The following is a 20982-nucleotide window of genomic DNA, read 5'->3' on the forward strand; positions in this document are numbered from 1 at the left end:
TGACTTGTGTCATGCACAAAATAGATGTCCTAACTGACTTGCCAAAACTGTAGTTTGTTAACAAGAAATTTGTGGAGTGGTTGAAAAATGAGTTTTAATGACTCCAATCTAAGTGCATATAAATCCAATCAAATCACATTTATTTATAAAGCCCTTCTTACATCAGTTGATATCTCAAAGTGCTGTACAGAAACCCAGCCTAAAACCCCAAACAGCAAGCAATGCAGGTGTAGAAGCACGGTGGCTAGGAAAAACTCCCTAGAAAGGCCAGAACCTAGGACGAAACCTAGAGAGGATCCAGGCTTTGAGAGGTGGCCAGTCCTCTTCTGGCTGTGCCGGGTGGAGATCATAACAGAACATGGCCAAGATGTTCACATGTTCATAGATGACCAGCATGGTTAACTAATAATAATCACAGTGGTTGTCGAGGGTGCAACAGGTCAGCACCTCAGGAGTAAATGTCAGTTGGCTTTTCATAGTCGATCATTCAGAGTATCTCTACCGCTCCTGCTGTCTCTAGAGAGTTGAAAACAGCAGGTCTGGGACAGGTAGCACATCCGGTGAACAGGTCAGGGATCCATAGTAGCAGGCAGAACAGTTGAAACTGGAGCAGCAGAACAGCCAGGTGGACTGGGGACAGCAACGAGTCATCAGGCCAGGTAGTCCTGAGGCATGGTCCTAGGGCTCAGGTCCTCCGAGAGAGAGAAAGAAAGAGAAAATTAGAGAGAGCATACTTAAATTCACACAGGACACCGGATAAGACAGGAGAAATACTCCAGATAACAGACTGACCCTAGCCCCACGAAATACTGGAAGCTGAGACAGGAGGGGTCGGGAGACACTGAGAACTTCCTACTTCAACTGTGTACAATGTATGTTTATTATTTTACTGCTCTAGGGATGTAATTATTATTTGGATAACCTTATTTACTAATATGTATTGATTTTGACTTGTTTTTTTCACTCTTTATGCGATGCACAATGCAGAGCACACCGGAAGAAGAATGATCATTTAATTACCATAGTGAATTATTGTAATGTTTGTTTGTGTCAATTAATCTCATAAACATAAGGGATGGGTTTCCAATTGGCGATTTGATACGGAAATACATTTAATTCATTAATTCATTCATTCAACACGCCCTGTCTCTCAACTCTCCATAATAACATTAATACCTCCAATAGTAGGTCACTCCTATTAGATTAGCCAGATGATAAACAATTCAATATAGACAGGGAATCTGAGCGTACTATAATTCTGACAGGTTGTACGTCCTCCACCCACTGGAGGGAAACTACTAATCGCCAACAGTTCAAATGATTATACTGACAGTTCATCTGTTAGTCTTCTACATATTTGCACATCAAATTCAGGAACGTAAACACCTGCTAGCTGTGCACCCAGTTTCTGGGTCCTTGGATCCATGTGTGAAAAGCGATAAAAATGCGTAAAAACTTCAACCAAAGTCAACCAGTTTCCCTATATCACTGACTTCTGACCAATCTTTCATTTTCTCTACCAAGGTTAGAACAACAACAGGATCAGGGAGTAACATCCACTACAGAAAAGCATGTCTGTCCTACATAACACATTTCTATGAACACTCTCTAAAGTTGAGCCCTCCTCAATAAGCTCCAGGTGTGCGTGATTTTGTCTGCACAAAGGCAACCAATGGAAGGTAAATGACAATCAACTTCACATTCTTCAGCACCTGTATAATTAATCAGGTCTGGACAATAATCAAGCTGATTGCTGAATGGGGTGGGGCCTTTGTCAGACATTGTGGCTATAAAATGGTTTGACAGACACTGTGGAAGAATTGACAAGATTAACTCATGTCTATTTGGAGTGATGGGGTTCAGGCAAGCGTCTGCAGTGCTGCTGTTGGTGGTGACTTTTGGCTGTGTTAGTGATGCTTGGACCTCCAGAACGTTTTATCTGAGAATGGGGTTTCTGTGTGACGATGAAGTTTCAGCCCAGTTTGACTCTCAGAAGCCAGTGCAAGAGCCTGTGGGAGAGAACCCTAGTGGACAAGGACCTAGCGAGCCTGTGGGCCAGGAGCCCAGCGTCGAGCCTGTCGGACAGGAAACTAGCCAGGATGAAGACCCTGAGAGCTTCCAGTCCAAGCAGACATTTGAGAACCCTCTGACTTGGCTCTATCCTACGCTTGAGAAGAATGAGCGCAATTCTACTGTGTTTGAGCGGCTAAAGCAGGTGGCAGCCAACGGTGTGGTGGCTCGGTGTGGGCAAAGTGTGGTCCGTGTGGAGGTGAAGCAGGAACTTCTGGGGATTGGCCGGCTCATCCAGCCAGAGCGTCTCACACTAGGAGGCTGTGCTGCCATTGAGGAGGATGCTGAAGCTCATGTGCTCATCTTTGAATCAGAGCCGCATGGCTGTGGCAGTGAGATGAAGGTATGTCACATTCGTTGTTTAACTTCCTGACTGTGAATCATTATTCTTGTGCTACATGATTTGTGATCCTGTTCCTAGATGACTGAGGATGTGCTGATCTACACCTTCACTCTTGTCTATGAGCCAAAACCTCTTGCTAACACTGCTATAGTGAAGACCAGTAAAGCTATGGTTGATATTGAGTGCCACTACTTGAGGTAACTATTGTTGCGTTCTTCACTTTGACAACCCATATCATTCTGAAGTTTGAGTAATGGTAAATTCTGTGCTTCTAGGAATCATGATGTGAGCAGCAATGCCCTGAAGTTTGCTGTAGAACCTAGCCAGGTTGTTATAAAGCCTGTGGGCCGGGAACCTAGCGTAGAGCCTGTGGGCCGGGAACCTAGCGTAGAGCCTGTGGGCCAGGAACCTAGCGAGCAGTTTGTGGGCCGGGATCCGGTTGGAGAGACTGTTGGACAGGAACCTATACAGCCTTATGGCGGGCCTTTGGGCTATGAAGCTGTTGGCGTGCAGCCTGTGGGCCAGGAACCTAGTGAGCAGCCTGTGGGCCAGGATCCGGTTGGAAAGACTGTTGGACAGGAACCTAGCAAGTGTTTTGGCGGGCTTCTGGATCTAGAAACTAGCAAGCTTGTTATAAAGCCTGTGGGCCGGGAACCTAGCGTAGAGCCTGTGGGCCAGGAACCTAGCGTGCCTGTTGGCGAGCCTGTGGGCCACGAAGCTGGAGAGCAGCCTGTGGGCCACGAAGCTAGCCAGCTGCCTTTTGGTGAGCTTTTGGGTCAGGAACCTAGTGAGCATGTTGGAGAGCAGCCTGTGGGCCAAGAACCTAGTGAGCCTGTGGGCCAGCAACCTAGCCAGCCTATGGGCCAAGAGCCTGTGAGCCAAGAACCTGTTGGAGAGCAGCCTGTGGGCCAAGAACCTGTTGGAGAGCAGCCTGTGGGCCAGGAACCTAGCCAGCCTGTGGGCCAGGAGCCTGTGGGCCAAGAACCTAGTGAGCCTGTGGGCCAAGAACCTAGTGAGCCTGTGGGCCAGCAACCTGTTGGAGAGCAGCATGTGGGCCAGGGTCTTAGCCAGCAGCCTGTTGGCAAGCCTTTGGGTCAGGAACCTAGTGAGCATGTTGGCGAGCCTGTGGGCCAGGAACCTGGAGAGCAGCCTGTGGGCCAGGAACCTAGCGAGCAGCCTGTGGGGCAGGAACCTAGCGAGCAGCCTGTGGGCCAGGAACCTGGCGAGCAGCCTGTGGCCCAGGCACCTGTTGGAGAGCAGCCTGTGGGCCAGGAACTTAGCCAGCAGCCTGTTGGTAAGCCTTTGGGTCAGGAACCTAGTGAGCCTTTGGGCCAAGAACCTAGTGAGCATGTTGGAGAGCTTGTGGGCCAGGAACCTGGAGAGCAGCCTGTGGGCCAGGAACCTAGCGAGCAGCCTGTGGGGCAGGAACCTGGAGAGCAGCCTGTGGGCCAGGAACCTAGCGAGCAGCCTGTGGGGCAGGAACCTAGCGAGCAGCCTGTGGGCCAAAAGCCTGTGGGCCAGGAACCTGGCGAGCAGCCTGTGGGCCAGGAACCTGGAGAGCAGCCTGTGGGCCAAGACCTTAGTGAGCCTGTGGCCCAGGCACCTGTTGGAGAGCAGCCTGTGGGCCAGGACCTTAGCCAGCAGCCTGTTGGCAAGCCTTTGGACCAAGAACCTAGTGAGCATGTTGGAGAGCCTGTGGGCCAGGAACCTAGCGAGCAGCTTGTGGGCCAGGAACCTAGCGAGCAGCCTGTGGGGCAGGAACCTAGCGAGCAGCCTGTGGGCCAAAAGCCTGTGGGCCAGGAACCTGGCGAGCAGCCTGTGGGCCAGGAACCTGGAGAGCAGCCTGTGGGCCAAGACCTTAGTGAGCCTGTGGCCCAGGCACCTGTTGGAGAGCAGCCTGTGGGCCAGGAACTTAGCCAGCAGCCTGTTGGCGAGCCTTTGGGTCAGCAACCTAGCGAGCCTTTGGGCCAGGAACCTAATGAGCATGTTGGAGAGCCTGTGGGCCAGGAACCTAGCGAGCAGCCTGTGGGCCAGGAACCTAGCGAGCAGCCTGTGGGCCAGGAACCTAGCGAGCAGCCTGTGGGCCAAGAACCAAGCGAGCAGCCTGTGGGCCAGGAACCGTTTGGAGAGCAGCCTGTGGGCCAGGATCCTAGCGGCAAACCTGTGGGTGAAGATCCTGGAGAGCAGCCTGTGGGCCAGGAACATAGCGAGGATGTGGGCAGCGAACCTGTTGGAGAGCAGCCTGTGGGCCAGGAACTTAGCCAGCAGCCTGTTGGCGAGCCTTTGGGTCAGCAACCTAGCGAGCCTTTTGGCCAGGAACCTAATGAGCATGTTGGAGAGCCTGTGGGCGAGGAACCAAGTGAGATTTTGGGTAATGAGCTTAGCGAGCATGTTGGAGAGCCTGTGGGCCAGGAACCTAGCGAGCAGCCTGTGGGCCAGGAACCTAGCGAGCAGCCTGTGGGCCAGGAACCTAGCGAGCAGCCTGTGGGCCAAGAACCAAGCGAACATTCTGTAGGCCAAGAACCAAGCGAGCAGCCTGTGGGCCAGGAACCGTTTGGAGAGCAGCCTGTGGGCCAGGATCCTAGCGGCGAACCTGTAGGTCAAGATCCTGGAGAGCCTTTGGGTGAAGATCCTGGAGAGCAGCCTGTGGGCCAGGAACATAGCGAGGATGTGGGCAGCGAACCTGTTGGAGAGCAGCCTGTGGGCCAGGAACCTAGCGAGCAGCCTGTGGGCCAGGAACCAAGTGAGATTTTAGGTAATGAACTTAGCGAGCATGTTGGTGAACCTGTGGGCCAGGAACCTAGCGAGCAGCCTGTGGGCCAGGAACCTAGCGAGCAGCCTGTTGGCAAGCCTTTGGGTCAGCAACCTAGCGAGCCTTTGGGCCAGGAACCTAACGAGCATGTTGGAGAGCCTGTGGGCCAGGAACTAAGTGAGATTTTGGGTAATGAGCTTAGCGAGCATGTTGGAGAGCCTGTGGGCCAGGAACCTAGCGAGCAGCCTATGGGCCAGGAACCTAGCGAGCAGCCTGTGGGCCAAGAACCAAGCGAGCCGCCTGTGGGCCAGGAACCGTTTGGAGAGCAGCCTGTGGGCCAGGATCCTAGCGGCGAACCTGTGGGTCAAGATCCTGGAGAGCCTTTGAGTGAAGATCCTGGAGAGCAGCCTGTGGGCCAGGAACATAGTGAGGATGTGGGCAGCGAACCTGTTGGGGAGCAGCCTGTGGGCCAGGAACCAAGTGAGATTTTAGGTAATGAACTTAGCGAGCATGTTGGTGAACCTTTGGGCCAGGATCCTAGCGAGCAGGCTTTGGGCCAGGATCCTAGCGAGCAGGCTTTGGGCCAGGAACCTAGCGAGCCGCCAGTGGGCAAGGAACCTAGCGAGCCGCCTGTGGGCCAGGAACCTAGCGAGCCGCCTGTGGGCCAGGAACCTAGCGAGCAGCCTGTTGTAGACCCTTTGGGTCAGCAACCTAATGAGCATGTTGGAGAGCCTGTGGGCCAGGAACCAAGTGAGATTTTGGGTAATGAGCTTAGCGAGCATGTTGGAGAGCCTGTGGGCCAGGAACCTAGCGAGCAGCCTGTGGGCCAGGAACCTAGCGAGCAGCCTGTGGGCCAGGAACCTAGCGAGCATTCTGTGGGCCAAGAACCAAGCGAACATTCTGTAGGCCAAGTACCAAGCGAGCAGCCTGTGGGCCAGGAACCGTTTGGAGAGCAGCCTGTGGGCCAGGATCCTAGCGGCGAACCTGTGGGTCAAGATCCTGGAGAGCCTTTGGGTGAAGATCCTGGAGAGCAGCCTGTGGGCCAGGAACATAGCGAGGATGTGGGCAGCGAACCTGTTGGAGAGCAGCCTGTGGGCCAGGAACTTAGCCAGCAGCCTGTTGGCGCGCCTTTGGGTCAGCAACCTAGCGAGCCTTTGGGCCAAGAACCTAATGAGCATGTTGGAGAGCCTGTGGGCCAGGAACCAAGTGAGATTTTGGGTAATGAGCTTAGCGAGCATGTTGGAGAGCCTGTGGGCCAGGAACCTAGCGAGCAGCCTGTGGGCCAGGAACCTAGCGAGCAGCCTGTGGGCCAGGAACATAGCGAGCAGCCTGTGGGCCAGGAACATAGCGAGCAGCCTGTGGGCCAAGAACCAAGCGAACATTCTGTAGGCCAGGAACCTAGCGAGCAGCCTGTGGGCCAGGATCCTAGCGAGCAGCCTGTGGGCCAGGAACCTAGCGAGCAGCCTGTGGGCCAAGAACCAAGCGAACATTCTGTAGGCCAGGAACCTAGCGAGCAGCCTGTGGGCCAAGAACCTAGCGAGCAGCCTGTGGGCCAGGAACCTAGCGAGCAGCCTGTGGGCCAGGAACCTAGCGAGCCGCCTGTGGGCCAGGAACCTAGCGAGCCGCCTGTGGGCCAGGAACCTAGCGAGCCGCCTGTGGGCCAGGAACATAGCGAGGATGTGGTCAGCGAACCTGTTGGAGAGCAGCCTGTGGGCCAGGAACTTAGCCAGCAGCCTGTTGGCGCGCCTTTGGGTCAGCAACCTAGCGAGCCTTTGGGCCAGGAACCTAATGAGCATGTTGGAGAGCCTGTGGGCCAGGAACCAAGTGAGATTTTGGGTAATGAGCTTAGCGAGCATGTTGGAGAGCCTGTGGGCCAGGAACCTAGCGAGCAGCCTGTGGGCCAGGAACCTAGCGAGCAGCCTGTGGGCCAGGAACCTAGCGAGCAGCCTGTGGGCCAAGAACCAAGCGAGCAGCCTGTGGGCCAAGAACCAAGCGAGCAGCCTGCGGGCCAGGAACCGTTTGGAGAGCAGCCTGTGGGCCAGGATCCTAGCGGCGAACCTGTGGGTCAAGATCCTGGAGAGCCTTTGGGTGAAGATCCTGGAGAGCAGCCTGTGGGCCAGGAACATAGCGAGGATGTGGGCAGCGAACCTGTTGGAGAGCAGCCTGTGGGCCAGGAACTTAGCCAGCAGCCTGTTGGCGCGCCTTTGGGTCAGCAACCTAGCGAGCCTTTGGGCCAGGAACCTAATGAGCATGTTGGAGAGCCTGTGGGCCAGGAACCAAGTGAGATTTTGGGTAATGAGCTTAGCGAGCATGTTGGAGAGCCTGTGGGCCAGGAACCTAGCGAGCAGCCTGTGGGCCAGGAACCTAGCGAGCAGCCTGTGGGCCAGGAACCTAGCGAGCAGCCTGTGGGCCAGGAACATAGCGAGCAGCCTGTGGGCCAAGAACCAAGCGAGCAGCCTGTGGGCCAGGAACCGTTTGGAGAGCAGCCTGTGGGCCAGGATCCTAGCGGCGAACCTGTGGGTCAAGATCCTGGAGAGCCTTTGGGTGAAGATCCTGGAGAGGAGCCTGTGGGCCAGGAACATAGCGAGGATGTGGGCAGCGAACCTGTTGGAGAGCAGCCTGTGGGCCAGGAACTTAGCCAGCAGCCTGTTGGCGCGCCTTTGGGTCAGCAACCTAGCGAGCATGTTGGAGAGCCTGTGGGCCAGGAACCAAGTGAGATTTTGGGTAATGAGCTTAGCGAGCATGTTGGAGAGCCTGTGGGCCAGGAACCTAGCGAGCAGCCTGTGGGCCAGGAACCTAGCGAGCAGCCTGTGGGCCAGGAACATAGCGAGCAGCCTGTGGGCCAAGAACCAAGCGAGCAGCCTGTGGGCCAAGAACCAAGCGAACATTCTGTAGGCCAGGAACCTAGCGAGCAGCCTGTGGGCCAGGAACCTAGCGAGCAGCCTGTGGGCCAGGAACCTAGCGAGCAGCCTGTGGGCCAAGAACCAAGCGAACATTCTGTGGGCCAGGAACCTAGCGAGCAGCCTGTGGGCCAGGAACCTAGCGAGCAGCCTGTGGGCCAGGAACCTAGCGAGCAGCCTGTGGGCCAGGAACCTAGCGAGCAGCCTGTGGGCCAGGAACCTAGCGAGCCGCCTGTGGGCCAGGAACCTAGCGAGCAGCCTGTTGGCGAGCCTTTGGGTCAGCAACCTAGCGAGCCTTTGGGCCAGGAACCTAATGAGCATGTTGGAGAGCCTGTGGGCCAGGAACCAAGTGAGATTTTGGGTAAAGAGCTTAGCGAACCTGTTGGAGAGCAGCCTGTGGGCCAGGAACCTAGCGAGCAGCCTGTGGGCCAGGAACCTAGCGAGCAGCCTGTGGGCCAGGAACCGTTTGGAGAGCAGCCTGTGGGCCAGGATCCTAGCGGTGAACCTGTGGATCAAGATCCTGGAGAGCCTTTGGGTGAAGATCCTGGAGAGCAGCCTGTGGGCCAGGAACATAGCGAGGATGTGGGCAGCGAACCTGTTGGAGAGCAGCCTGTGGGCCAGGAACCAAGTGAGATTTTAGGTAAGGAACTTAGCGAGCATGTTGGTGAACCTGTGGGCCAGGATCCTAGCGAGCAGCCTGTGGGCCAGGAACCTAGCGAGCAGCCTGTGGGCCAGGAACCTAGCGAGCAGCCTGTGGGCCAGTAACCTAGCGAGCAGCCTGTGGGCCAGGAACCTAGCGAGCAGCCTGTGGGCCAGGAACCTAGCGAGCAGCCTGTGGGCCAGGAACCTAGCGAGCAGCCTGTGGGCCAAGAGCCTGTGGTCCAGCAACCTAGAGGAGAGTCTGTGGGCCAGGAACCTGTTGGTGTGCCTTTGGGCCAGAAACCTAGCCAGGATGAAGACCCTGAGAGCTCCCAGTCCAAGCAGACTTCCGAGAACCCTTTGACTTGGCGCTATCCTAAAGTTGCAACGCCTGAGCACAAGCCTACTGTGTCTGAGCGGCTGAAGCAGGTGGCTGCCAACAGTGTGTCGGCTCAGTGTGGGGAGAGTGTGGTCCGTGTGCAAGTGAACCAGGACCTGCTGGGGATTGGCCGGCTCATCCAGCCAGAGCGTATCACTCTAGGAGGTTGTGCTGCCACTGAGAAGGACGCTGAAGCTCATGTGCTCACCTTTGAATCAGAGCTGCATGGCTGTGGCAGTGAGCTGACGGTATGTCACATTTGTTGTTTAACTTCCTGACTGTGAATCATTATTCTTGTGCTACATCATTTGTGATCCTGTTCCTAGATGACTGAGGATGTGCTGATCTACACCTTCACTCTTGTCTATGAGCCAAAACCTCTTGCTAACACTGCTATATTGAAGACCAGTGCAGCTATGGTTGATATTGAGTGCCACTACTTGAGGTAACTATTGTTGCGTTCTTCACTTGGACAACCCATATCATTCTGAGGTTTGAGTAATGCCATATTCCATGTTTGTTTCTAGGAATCACGATGTGAGCAGCAAATACCTGAAGCCGACCTGGATCCCCTACACTTCCAACATGGTGGCAGAGGAACTCCTCTACTTCTCCCTGAGGTTAATGACTGGTAGGTAAACCTGACTGGAAGCCTCTTCCTTTGTGTAAACCCCCACTGACATGCCACTCGTCTTTCCAGCTGACTGGCAGTTTGAGAGGCCCTCCAACCATTACCGTCTAGGTGACATCATCAACATGGAAGCCTCGGTCATGCCGTACCACCACGTTCCCCTCCGTGTCTTTGTGGACCGCTGTGTCGCCACCTTGGCGCCTGATGTTCACACTGTCCCTAGATATTCTTTCATTGAGGACCATGGGTGAGTTTAGTTGTCAGTTTGACTCCTCTTATATTACCTTAAATGTAACCCCTGAAGTCTAACGTTGACCCTTGGTCTCCTCAGGTGTCTGGTTGATGCCAAGTTGACCGGCTCCAGCTCCCAGTTCCTGTCCAGATCCCAGGATGACAAGATCCAGTTTCAGCTGGAGTCCTTCAGGTTCCAAACACAGAATGATTCCCAACAGCTCTACATAACATGTCATCTGAAAGCGACTGCAGCCTCGTCCCCCATTGATGCTGAGAACAAGGCCTGCTCTTTCACAGATGGGTATGTATAAACTGAGTTGTGGGTATATTACCTTTATGACATGCTGCTATATAAACTAACCTTCATATTTATCTGTAGCTGGAAGGCTGCAGGTGGGGATGACCAGGTTTGTGGCTGCTGTGACTCCAGCTGTGTTGCAATCAAGGCTAGAGATCTGGACAGTGATTCAGGTAAGTGTCAATCAAAGCCAGAGCTTTATCATCAGTTTTTTTTAAATCCTATCACTGTTCTCTACTCTCCTCAGATGTGCAGAAGGAAGGTGAAGCTACCATGGGCCCTATCATGGTCCAAGAGTAATATTACAAGAATGTTGCCTTTTTTTTAACTGTTTTGAGGTGAATAAACTTATTACTTTACAAATTTCACATCTGACTGGATTTATTTGGAATGTAAAATTCAGGAATGTGTAGCTGATCACTTTCATTCCCAGAACTTTCATGAGCTACATTTCTCAGGTTTGTAACATTGCTACTGAATTGTTCCCTTGGGCACCATCAATTTCCAGGAGTGATTTGTCAATTGACTACTTGATTTTTTGGGAAAATAAACATTTTAAAGTGTCTGGATTCATGTGCGCTTGACTTGTGATGTTTGTGAGGGCAAGTCCAATATGTCAGTTTAGGCAGGAGGCATTAGTCTGAGCTGACCTCGCAGCTATAACAGAAGCTTGGAGTAAACAAGAGAAATAATGGCTGATTTGGGGCTGGAAGAGGCCAGCTGAGTGTCGAACCTTCCTATCACCAGCACCGACCGTAGGAACACGAACTGCCGGAGCCCATACTTTTCTGAAACTTGTTTGACTTCCTGTATTTGTAAATGGGTGACTCAAAAGCAGTCTTCTGTTATTTCTTTAATTAAAATTGGCAGAAGTTGTATTTTGACACTTGTATAAGGAACTGCAAGTATTGCAGAAAACGTCTGAGCTGGTAGCAACGCCTTACACACCTGGGGTTATTAAAATTGCAGAATGTTTCTTAATTGGGAGGGACTTGTCTGAATTTGTCAAATAAACACTAGTTGCAGAACGTTTGGCAACTGTTTAAACTCACACCATCTCAATTTGTCGCAGTAAGGCGTTAACTTTCAGGATAAGTTGTCTTGGATCTGAAGACTACATGCCCCGGGGGGGGAGGGACCTGATTCTAGCTCTTCACTAGGAAGCAAACTTACCTGAATATGTCAATAGAAACCATTTTTCCATTTCAACACCCCAGGGCTTGCGTTCAGTACAAAACAAATGTACTGCAACATTCAATTAGTGTTCTGAACAACTAGTAAACTGGTTGCAGAACATTCCACTGCACTTAATATGTTCAGGTCACACCCAAGAAATGGAGGAAACACCTGTCAAGTTTTAGAGAAGTGTCCTGCAGTAATAACTGTCCTGAACGCACCCCAGCACTAAATACAGGCATTGGGCTTGGAGTATTGTGTTGTCAAATGGATGTTAGGAGTATAACAGAGGCAAATTACTGACTTCAGAATTTGTATTTCCTAGAAAAGTCTGCTTAACAATTATTGCTTCAAACTTTGAAACCGTCTACATATTTACCAAGGTCAAATCAATACATTATACATGTTATCCTTTACCTGCATGCTGTATGCATCAAACATACTGTATACAAAGACGAAAGTATAATTTCGCTCACTCTTGAGCGACTGCAAAACCTTGCAATAAAGCTGTCAAAACAAATGTGCAGAAACGTATATTTGACAACCTCATAATGCTACATAGTTCTGACAATGCGAACAGCAACTGAAGATGTGCGTCAGATGAGTTTAAAATGGTAGGTAAAGTGATGATTACTGGTAGACAAAGCTTAGACCCTCAAATGTTAGACAGTCCGGTTCCAACAGACTCTGGAAAATAGACAGACTGACAGTAAAGAAGTGTCATATGATCCGCAGAAAGCTCAGTCAAGGGAGTATAAACTAGGTAAAAAACTATTTACCTAATTAATTACATACAATATACTACTGAAGTTCTGTTTGAATGTCCAGTTTCAAGAAAGGACACAGTCGTCTATTTGAAGAGTCCTTGTGCAGTGTGATCGAGTCCCAAAATGGACAGTTTATTTCTCCTACTCAGCCATTCAAAGGACAGCCAATGACATAGGTCCAAACTTATTTTAATCTCATGCTCTCTCTTTATGCCATCACAAGGTCGGAGGGTAGCTCCGGTTTCCATTGCAACTCCAGGTCGTCCAGGGAAGAGCCCTCACTGCTGGACAGGCTGCCGTTGCTATGGCGGCTGGCGTTGGCTTTGTCTCGTCCAGGCGACCAGGGTTGACGGTGAGGGTAGGGGTGTGAGGTGCGTGTGTCCCTGCGAGCCCGCCTGCGCAGGCGTCTCTGGTGCATCAACATCTGAAGGCGCTCCAGTTTACAACGCAACGACTGGTTCTCTTCCTCAGATTGACTGGAACACAGGCCTGCTGAGAGAGGAAGAGGAGGGAGGGAGGATGAGAGGGAATAGAGAAAACAGGAGGTGGGAGGAAGAAGATGGGTAGAGTCATGAGCAGTGGAGGAAAAAGTACCCAAATGTCATACTGTAGTAAAAGTAAAGATACCTTAATAGAAAATGACTCAAGTAAAATTTAAAGTCACCCAGTAAAATACTACTTGAGTAAATGTATTTGGTTTAAAATATACTTAAGTATCAAAAGCAAATGTAATTGCTAAAATATACTTAAATATCAAAAGTATAAATAATTTCTAATTCCTTATTAAGTAAACCAGACGGCACAATTGTATTTTTTTCGTATAGCCAGTGGCACACTCATTTACAAACGAAGCATTTGTGTTTAGTGAGTCTGCCAGATCAGAGGCAATAGGGATGACCAGGGATGTTCTCTTGATAAGTGCGTGAATTTTACACGTTTTCTGTCCTGCTAAGCATTCAAAATGTAATGAGTACTTTTGGGGTGTCAGTGAAAATTTGTGTAAAAAGTGCATTATTTTCTTTAGGGATGTAGTGGAGTGAAAGTAAAAGATGTCAAATATAAATGGTAAAGTACAGATACCCAAAAAAACTACTGAAGTAGAACTTTAAAGTATTTTTATGTAAGTACTTTACACCACTGGTCATGAGGAAGAATATTATAGCAGGAATTCAGGAAGTATATAAACTCAGCAAAAAAGAAATGTCCTCTCACTGTCAACTGAGTTTATTTTCAGCAAACTTAACATGTGTAAATATTTATATGAACATAACAAGATTCAACAACAGACATAAACTGAACAAGTTCCACAGACATGTCACTAACAGAAATTGAATAATGTGTCCCTGAACAAACGGGGGTGTCAAAATCAAAAGTAACAGTCAGTATCTGGTGTGGCCACCAGCTGCATTAAGTACTGTAGTGCATCTCCTCCTCATGGACTGCACCAGATTTGCCAGTTCTTGCTGTGAGATGTTATCCCACTCTTCCACCAAGGCACCTGCAAGTTCACAGACATTTCTGGGCCCTAGCCCTCACTCTCTGATCCAACAGGTCCCAGATGTGCTTAATGGGATTGAGATTCGAGCTCTTCGCTTACCATGGCAGAACACTGACATTCCTGTCTTGCAGGAAATCACGCACAGAACGAGCAGTATGGCTGGTGGCATTGTCATGCTGGAGGATCATGTCAGGATGAGCCTGCAGGAAGGGTACCACATAAGGGAGGAGGATGTCTTCCCTGTAACGCACAGCGTTGAGATTGCCTGCAATGACATTCGATCCCGCTCCAGAGTACAGGCCTCTGTGTAACGCTCATTCCTTTGACGATAAACGCGAATCTGACCATCACCCCTGGTGAGACAAAACCGCGACGCGACAGTGAAGAGCACTATTTGCCAGTGCTGTCTGGTCCAGCAACGGTGGGTTTGTGCCCATAGGTGACGTTTTTGCCGGTGATGTCTGGTGAGGACCTACCTTACAACAGGCCTACAAGCCCTCTGTCCAGCCTCTCTCAGCCTATTGCGGACAGTCTGAGCACTGATGGAGGGATTGTGCGTTTCTGGTGTAACTCGGGCAGTTGTTGTTGCCATCCTGTACCTGTCCCGCAGGTGTGATGTTCAGATGTACCGATCCTGTGCAGGTGTTGTTACACGTGATCTGCAACTGCGAGGACGATCAGCTGTCCATCCTGTCTCCCTGTAGTGCTGTCTTAGGCGTCTCACAGTGTGGACATTGCAATTTATTTCCCTGGCCACATCTGCAGTCCTCATGCCTCCTTGCAGCATGCCTAAGGCACGTTCACGCAGATGAGCAGGGACCCTGGGCATCTTTCTTTGGTGTTTTTCAGAGTCAGTAGAAAGGCCTCTTTAGTGTCCTAAGTAAGCTGTTAGTGTCTTAACGACCATTCCACAGGTGCATGTTCATTAATTGTTTATGGTTCATTGAACAAGCATGGGAAACAGTGTTTATACCCTTTACAATGAAGATCTGTTGATCTTTGAAAGACCGGGTCCTGAAAAGGGATGTTTCTTTTTTTGCTGAGTTTACATATACACCACATGACCAAATGTATGTGGACACCTGCTGGTCGAACATCTCATTCCAAAATGATGGGCATTAATATGGAGTCGATCCCCCTTTGCTGCTATAACAGACTTGCTTCCATTCAGCCACAAGAGCATTAGTGAGGTCAGGGACTGATGTTGGGTGATTAGGTCTGGCTCGCAGTTGGCGTTCCAATTCATCCCAAAGGTATTCGATGGGGTTGAGGTCAGGGCTCTGTGCAGGTCAGTCAAGTTCTTCCACACCGGTCTCGACAAATCATTTCTGTATGGACCCCACTTTGCGCACAGGGGCATTGTCATGCTGAAACAGGAAAGGGCCTTCCCCAAACTGTTGCAACAAAGAAGGAAGCACAGAATCGTCTAGAATGTCGTTTGCTGTAGGTTTCCCTTCACTGGAACTAAGGGGCCTAGACTGAACCATGAAAAACAGCTCCAGACCATTATTACTCCTCCACCAAATGTTACAGTTGGAACTATGCATTCGGGCAGGTAACGTTTCTACTGGCATCCGCTAAACCCAGATTTGTCCGTCGGACTGCCAGATTGTGAAGCCTGAATCCTCACTCCAGAGAGCTTTATACCACTCTATCCGACGCTTGGCATTGCGCATGGTGATCTTAGGCTGTGTGTGGCTGCTTGGCCATGGAAACCCATTTCATGAAGCTCCCGAATAACAGTTATTGTGCCGACGTTGCTTCCAGAGCCAGTTTGGAAATTGTTAGTGAGTGTTGCAACCGAGGACAGATCATTTTTATGCACCATGCGCCTTAGCACTCGTTGGTCCTGTTCTGTGAGCTGCGTGGCCTACCATTTCGCATCTGAGCCATTGTTGCTCCTAGACGTTTCCACATCACAATGACATCACTTACAGTTGATCTGGGCAGCTCTAGCAGGGCAAAAATGTGACAAACTGACTTGTTGGAAAGCTGGCATCCTATGATGGTGCCATGTTGAAAGTCACTGAGCTCTTCAGTAAGGTCATTCTACTGCCAATGTTTGTCTATGGAGATTGCATGGCTGTGTGCTCGCTTTTACACACCTGTCAGCAACGGTGTAGCTGAAATAGCCAAATCCACTCATTTGAAGGCGTGTCCACATACTTTTGTATATATAGCGTACAGTACATTGCACCATACTCATATAATCAGCCTAGCATTGTTTTTGGGACCATGAACAAAATGGAATAAATTCTAATTCCAAGAATGGAGCAGTGCCGTTTCCCTGACAACGTGACCCAGAGCTGCCACTGTCGCCAATGATTATGTGTTCATTAGTATGTTTCCGGCGCTAGGGTGAAAAGGTGCTAGTAAGATACAATAGTTCACACCCTCAGGTTAAAAGGTTAAGGTCCTGTTACTATGTGTGTGTGACGGTGAGTGCATTCCTGTTACTAACTGACCCCTGTGGGCCATGTAGCTACATGCTCACTCTGCCGCAAAACACTTATAACCACACACACACACTTTTCTTATTCATTGCAGACTGGGGAACAAATGAATGCGTAGGCCGCCAGGGAACGGATATAAACAACGCTTGTTCATTAATAGGGGGCGCAGAAACCACTTCCTCCTTTCCAACAATACCCTCACAACCAGTGTTCTCTGCTGTACAGCTGCTACTTTCTAAACTTGGACACTAAGCAGAACCAGAACTCAACTATTGTGGGACCTGCTTGAGAAGGCTGGACTGGTTTCCAAACATGACGCTAGGGTTCCGGAATGCAGGAGCGAGAACTAGGTGACAGACCACTGACAAGGAATACTTGAATGCTAAACATTAATTTAATGCACAAACAGTACATACGTTTTCAATGAAGACAAAAAAGAGAATCTCTATCTCATTAATTTGGTTCTCTAGTTGTGTTATGAAGAAAAGGAGTCGAATAAAGACAGCATGGTATAACAAAACCTAAACATCCTTTGTCTCAGCATAATGTTGTACTTTGTTTAGCCTATAATCAGCTACACACAGCATTGACAAGTTTTGGTTATTCTGTGGGACCTCAACTCACCAGTAGGTTTACATGAGTGACTTTGCTCCTGGCTGATGTTGTCTGTAAGTGGTCCTGAGGTAGCAGTGCTGACAAGGTCAGGGGTGAGAGGTGAGGGCGGCGGGAAGGGCGAGGTTGGGGTACTCGGAGTGCTGCTGGTTGGGGTGCTGGGAGGGCGGCAGAGGAGCTGGGAGAGGGACAGTGGAGCCCCCTGGTAGTGGCGAGTGGCACTGAGAAGGTCGTTGAGGATCTGGACGATGGTGTTGATGCCTCGTCTGGATGACTTGACACCGGTACTGGTGCTGTCCTGCCCAGCTGGGGGCAGAGTGCCTGAAAAGGTCCCTGAGAAGACTCCTGGGGCATGGCTCACAAAGCTCTCTATGACAGCACCTGGTTCCCCGGCAGCTGTTTTATTAGAGGTGGGAGTACCAGCCACACTGCAGTCACCCTGTGATAAAGAGAGCGAAAGAGTTGTATTTTCTATTTAACCTTTATTTAACTAGGCAAGTCAGTTAAGAACAAATTCTTATTTACAATGACGGCCTAGGAACAGTGGGTTAACTGCCTTGTTCAGGGGCAGAAAGACAGATTTGTACCTTGTCAGCTCGGTGATTCGATCTAGCAACCTTTCGGTTACTAGCCCACGCTCTAACCACTAGGCTACCTGCCGCACCAAAATTATATAATATAGATATTGTATATAAGATACTCCCTCTCTAGTCAAATAGAGCCTGTATAATGATACTAGCAGTAGCCTACCTGTCATATAATAATATTACAATAAATCTGCAACTACATTAGATTGAAAAGTTATTCCTTGCCTTACTAACAGGATCAGGCTTTGAAGTATTTAAATAACATTAGCATGTGATAATACACACATAATAGTCACATTATAATAATATGAATAATCTATTAGTCCCACCTCTGGGTAGGTGGTGGCAGGGGTTGGGCTCTGGGGTCCAGGGCTGAAGCAGGTGGGGTTGGTGGAGCGGAGGGGGGCACTAGGTGAGGGAGAGAGGTAGGTGGCGTGAGAGGTTGAGGAGGGGGTATGAGAGGAGAAAGGGGCAGGGGAGGCGGGGGTGTTGGAGGAGAGGTGGGCTGGGCTGGGGTAAGGGAACCTGGTGGACCCACACTTCGCATCATGCACCTGTTCAACCCCAGCTCTGCCTGCTCGCTGGGTGATGAGGTGACTCTGCTGCTGCCCAGCGGCACTCTGGGGGGCCAGTTGGAGATGGACGAACATCATGTGATCACCGACCCTGAGGGCAAGGGTCAGGGGTGAGCGGCCAGACAGGAAGTCACTGACCTGCAGATACAGAAAAGGAGGAATAACTTGATTAATATATTTACAGCACTTATTTGTTTGCTGTCTCTCTCCATTACAAGGGTCCTTAATGATCCAAGATGTAATAAGCTTAAACAGACAAGTCATATTGGTACTCTCTCACTAGTGTTATTGCCCCAGACATTCAGAGCTATTTACTGAGAGACAACTGCTTTCTATGGACACAGAGGCATTACAATTTAGATTTGTTTTATTATTATCAGTCTGATGTCTCTATTTAGCCCAGCCCAGTCACGAAGCAGAACACTTCAGTAACAAAGAGGCTATCAGGCCTAAAGACGGCAGTCACGACAACAGACAACAGTCTCGTTGAACTGCTCACCTCTCCATTGTAATATCTGATGTGAGGGTTTGCATTCGGGTACAAAATGGCTTCTGATATTCTGTGTAAATAGAACCAATATACTCTATATAGTGGTGATATTTTCAACTTGTGGTGGAGGCTAGGTCACTGCGTGCGCACGTGTGTGTGTGCGCGCGCGTGCGTGCGCGTGAGGTGCAGTCAGGGGCGGGGGCAGTCAGACCATAATGAGAACTACCTAGCCATTTCTTAGAAAACTGTTCTTTGTCGAGTTGAGTCACTCCTTCCCATCTCAACCACACACACATACATATGCAGACACACAACCACAAATGCACAACCTTGCTGTTTCATGAAACAACCCAGCCGTACTGAGCTGGTATGAATGAAGACAGAAATAAAATGCTGCTTATTTATTTAAATAGGCCTTCAATCCTACCACATTGAGACAACAGTGTTACAGCCATCTTATGACACAGAAGTCCAGTGAAAGATCAGAGACCAACCTGAGTTTCAGTTAAACTCTCCAAAGCCTGCATGATGGTCTGCTCTCTTCTGGATGGTTGGGCCTAAGGAAGCAAAGAAAACAAAAATAGGCATATTATATATATATATATATATATATATATAGAGAGAGAGAGAGAGAGAGAGAGAGAGAGAGAGAGAGAGAGAGAGAGAGAGAGAGAGAGAGAGAGAGAGAGAGAGAGAGAGAGAGAGAGAGAGAGAGAGAGAGAGAGAGAGAGAGAGAGAGAGAGAGAGAGAGAGAGAGAGAGAGAGAGAGAGAGAGAGACAGAGAGACAGACAGAGAGAGAGACAGACAGAGACAGAGAGAGAGAGACAGAGAGAGAGAGAGACAGAGAGAGAGAGAGACAGAGAGAGAGAGAGACAGAGAGAGAGAGAGACAGAGAGAGAGAGAGACAGAGAGAGAGAGAGACAGAGAGAGAGAGAGACAGAGAGAGAGAGACAGAGAGAGAGAGACAGAGAGAGAGAGACACAGAGAGAGAGACAGAGACAGAGAGAGACAGAGACAGAGAGAGACAGAGAGAGAGAGACATAGAGAGAGAGACAGAGAGAGAGAGAGAGAGAGAGAGAGAGAGAGAGACAGAGAGACAGAGAGAGAGAGAGAGAGAGAGAGATTCTAACCGCTAACAACATGGAATAACTGTATTGATTAAGACCACATATGATAGATCATATGTGTAAGTAATATCAGTAATATCACCTGTGCTATAAAGGTCCAGACCTCTTGGCTGAAGCTTTATACACTATACTTAACATTACAGAGATGTTTCCTTTACTCAATACCTGGTGTTAACTTTGTTAACCATTTGTGGACTGTACAATATATGACTTACTGATAACAAGCCTGCTTCAATAGTTGGGACCAGTGTCAGCTTACTCCCATCAACTATGCCCAGGTCATGGAGTTTCCCTGTACTCAACCGCCTGTGGGTACATTAGAATACATTATCATTACTACGTGTATATAGAAACATTTAAGAGTTTGTATAAATTCATTCTTGGCCTTTTATTCACACATGAGAGATTAAAATTATATTTTACAAAGAACACCTGCATATAAATGCATTTAATTTATGAGTTAGGCCTGTTTGCTCATGCAGAACCAGAAATACAATCCATTACATGATATTGCATCAAATATGTAATACAAAAGTTTACATCAGAATTGTTATTTGGTCCCCTTGAAATCATACCCAATGTACTGAATCAACGTCGTTTCCACGTCCTTTCAATGAAATTACGTTGAACCAACGTGGAATAGGCGTTGAATTGACGTATGTACCCAGTGGGGTTAGGCTACTTACGTTTCCTTATGCAGCAAGACGAATCTTTCTTTCGGTACTCTGAGCTTTTGGGAAAGTCGTCTCCTCAGCACCTCCACCGTCTCTCCCCGATGGACAGAGAGCTCGAAGCGGCTGCCTGTGGTCGAGCTGATGGACAAGCGCATGAATGGTTCAGTAGATACCGACGCGTAGACTGGAGCCGCACGGGGAATGAAGCTACGTGTACCGGGTTGATGATGGTCCATTCGCTGGGCTGCGCTTTATTTGGGTCGGAGTATCAAAGAGTAGCTAGTGTCCTCTTGTCTAAATGTAGGCTATTTGGAACTGACCCACACAACTCCGATACTCTTCTGCCGTTTTCCAGAAGACGAAATATAAATAATTAGATGTTCTTTGTCTTTATTGATCAATGGAGCCAAGTACAGTAGCCTATGAGTTGAACTGTGTGTTCCAAATATGTAACTGAGTGATAATTTAAGATAGATAATCACAATAGACTGCCCTATAGTGCCTCTTCTTGGCTACCCTGTCTTCCTCAGACTCAAACCTACACATTGAACTGTACAGTGCGTAAAAGCGTCTCTATTTGATGACTGTTAAATCCTCCCACTGTCCTCACTAGCCAATCAATTGTGAGTGCCTAGTGTTGGACCGCATGGTCCTATCAGCTCTACTTGCTACCCACGTGTAGACAGGACCCGCCCTCGTTCTTGTAGCCTACCGCCAAGCACTGTGCCATTCATAAAGGTGGTGATGTAATCAGAAAAGCAACAATGTTGCCTTTA

General features: G+C 49.5%; 2 protein-coding genes across 4 annotated transcripts; one reads left to right on the forward strand and one right to left on the reverse strand.

Annotated features, from left to right (window-relative positions):
• Positions 1 to 1796: 1796 nt before the first annotated feature.
• On the forward strand, positions 1797 to 10614 carry LOC139550297 (fap1 adhesin-like). Its single transcript, XM_071361104.1, is given in 9 exon segments — positions 1797 to 2413; positions 2492 to 2610; positions 2689 to 9331; positions 9410 to 9528; positions 9611 to 9714; positions 9784 to 9961; positions 10046 to 10249; positions 10328 to 10419; positions 10494 to 10614. Coding segments are annotated over 9 exon segments (7980 nt in total). The 5' UTR covers positions 1797 to 1945; the 3' UTR covers positions 10547 to 10614.
• A 1325-nt stretch (positions 10615 to 11939) lies between these two features.
• LOC139550295 (midnolin-like) lies at positions 11940 to 20767 on the reverse strand. Of its 3 annotated transcripts, none has more exons than XM_071361102.1 (6): positions 20219 to 20767; positions 19748 to 19838; positions 18899 to 18961; positions 17669 to 18052; positions 16765 to 17191; positions 11940 to 12678 (listed from the first exon to the last, which is right to left on the reverse strand). In XM_071361102.1, the coding sequence occupies exons 1-6, from the start codon at positions 20440 to 20442 to the stop codon at positions 12398 to 12400; spliced, it is 1470 nt and encodes a 489-aa protein (XP_071217203.1). In that variant the 5' UTR covers positions 20443 to 20767; the 3' UTR covers positions 11940 to 12397. The 3 variants fall into 3 exon arrangements, with proteins under 3 accessions (XP_071217203.1, XP_071217202.1, XP_071217204.1); XM_071361101.1 differs by having other exon boundaries at positions 11940 to 12681; XM_071361103.1 differs by having other exon boundaries at positions 11940 to 12681; positions 17894 to 18052; positions 20219 to 20766.
• Positions 20768 to 20982: the final 215 nt, after the last annotated feature.

Source organism: Salvelinus alpinus, chromosome 23 (assembly GCF_045679555.1).
Source record: "Salvelinus alpinus chromosome 23, SLU_Salpinus.1, whole genome shotgun sequence".
NCBI classification, from domain to species: Eukaryota; Metazoa; Chordata; class Actinopteri; order Salmoniformes; family Salmonidae; genus Salvelinus; species Salvelinus alpinus.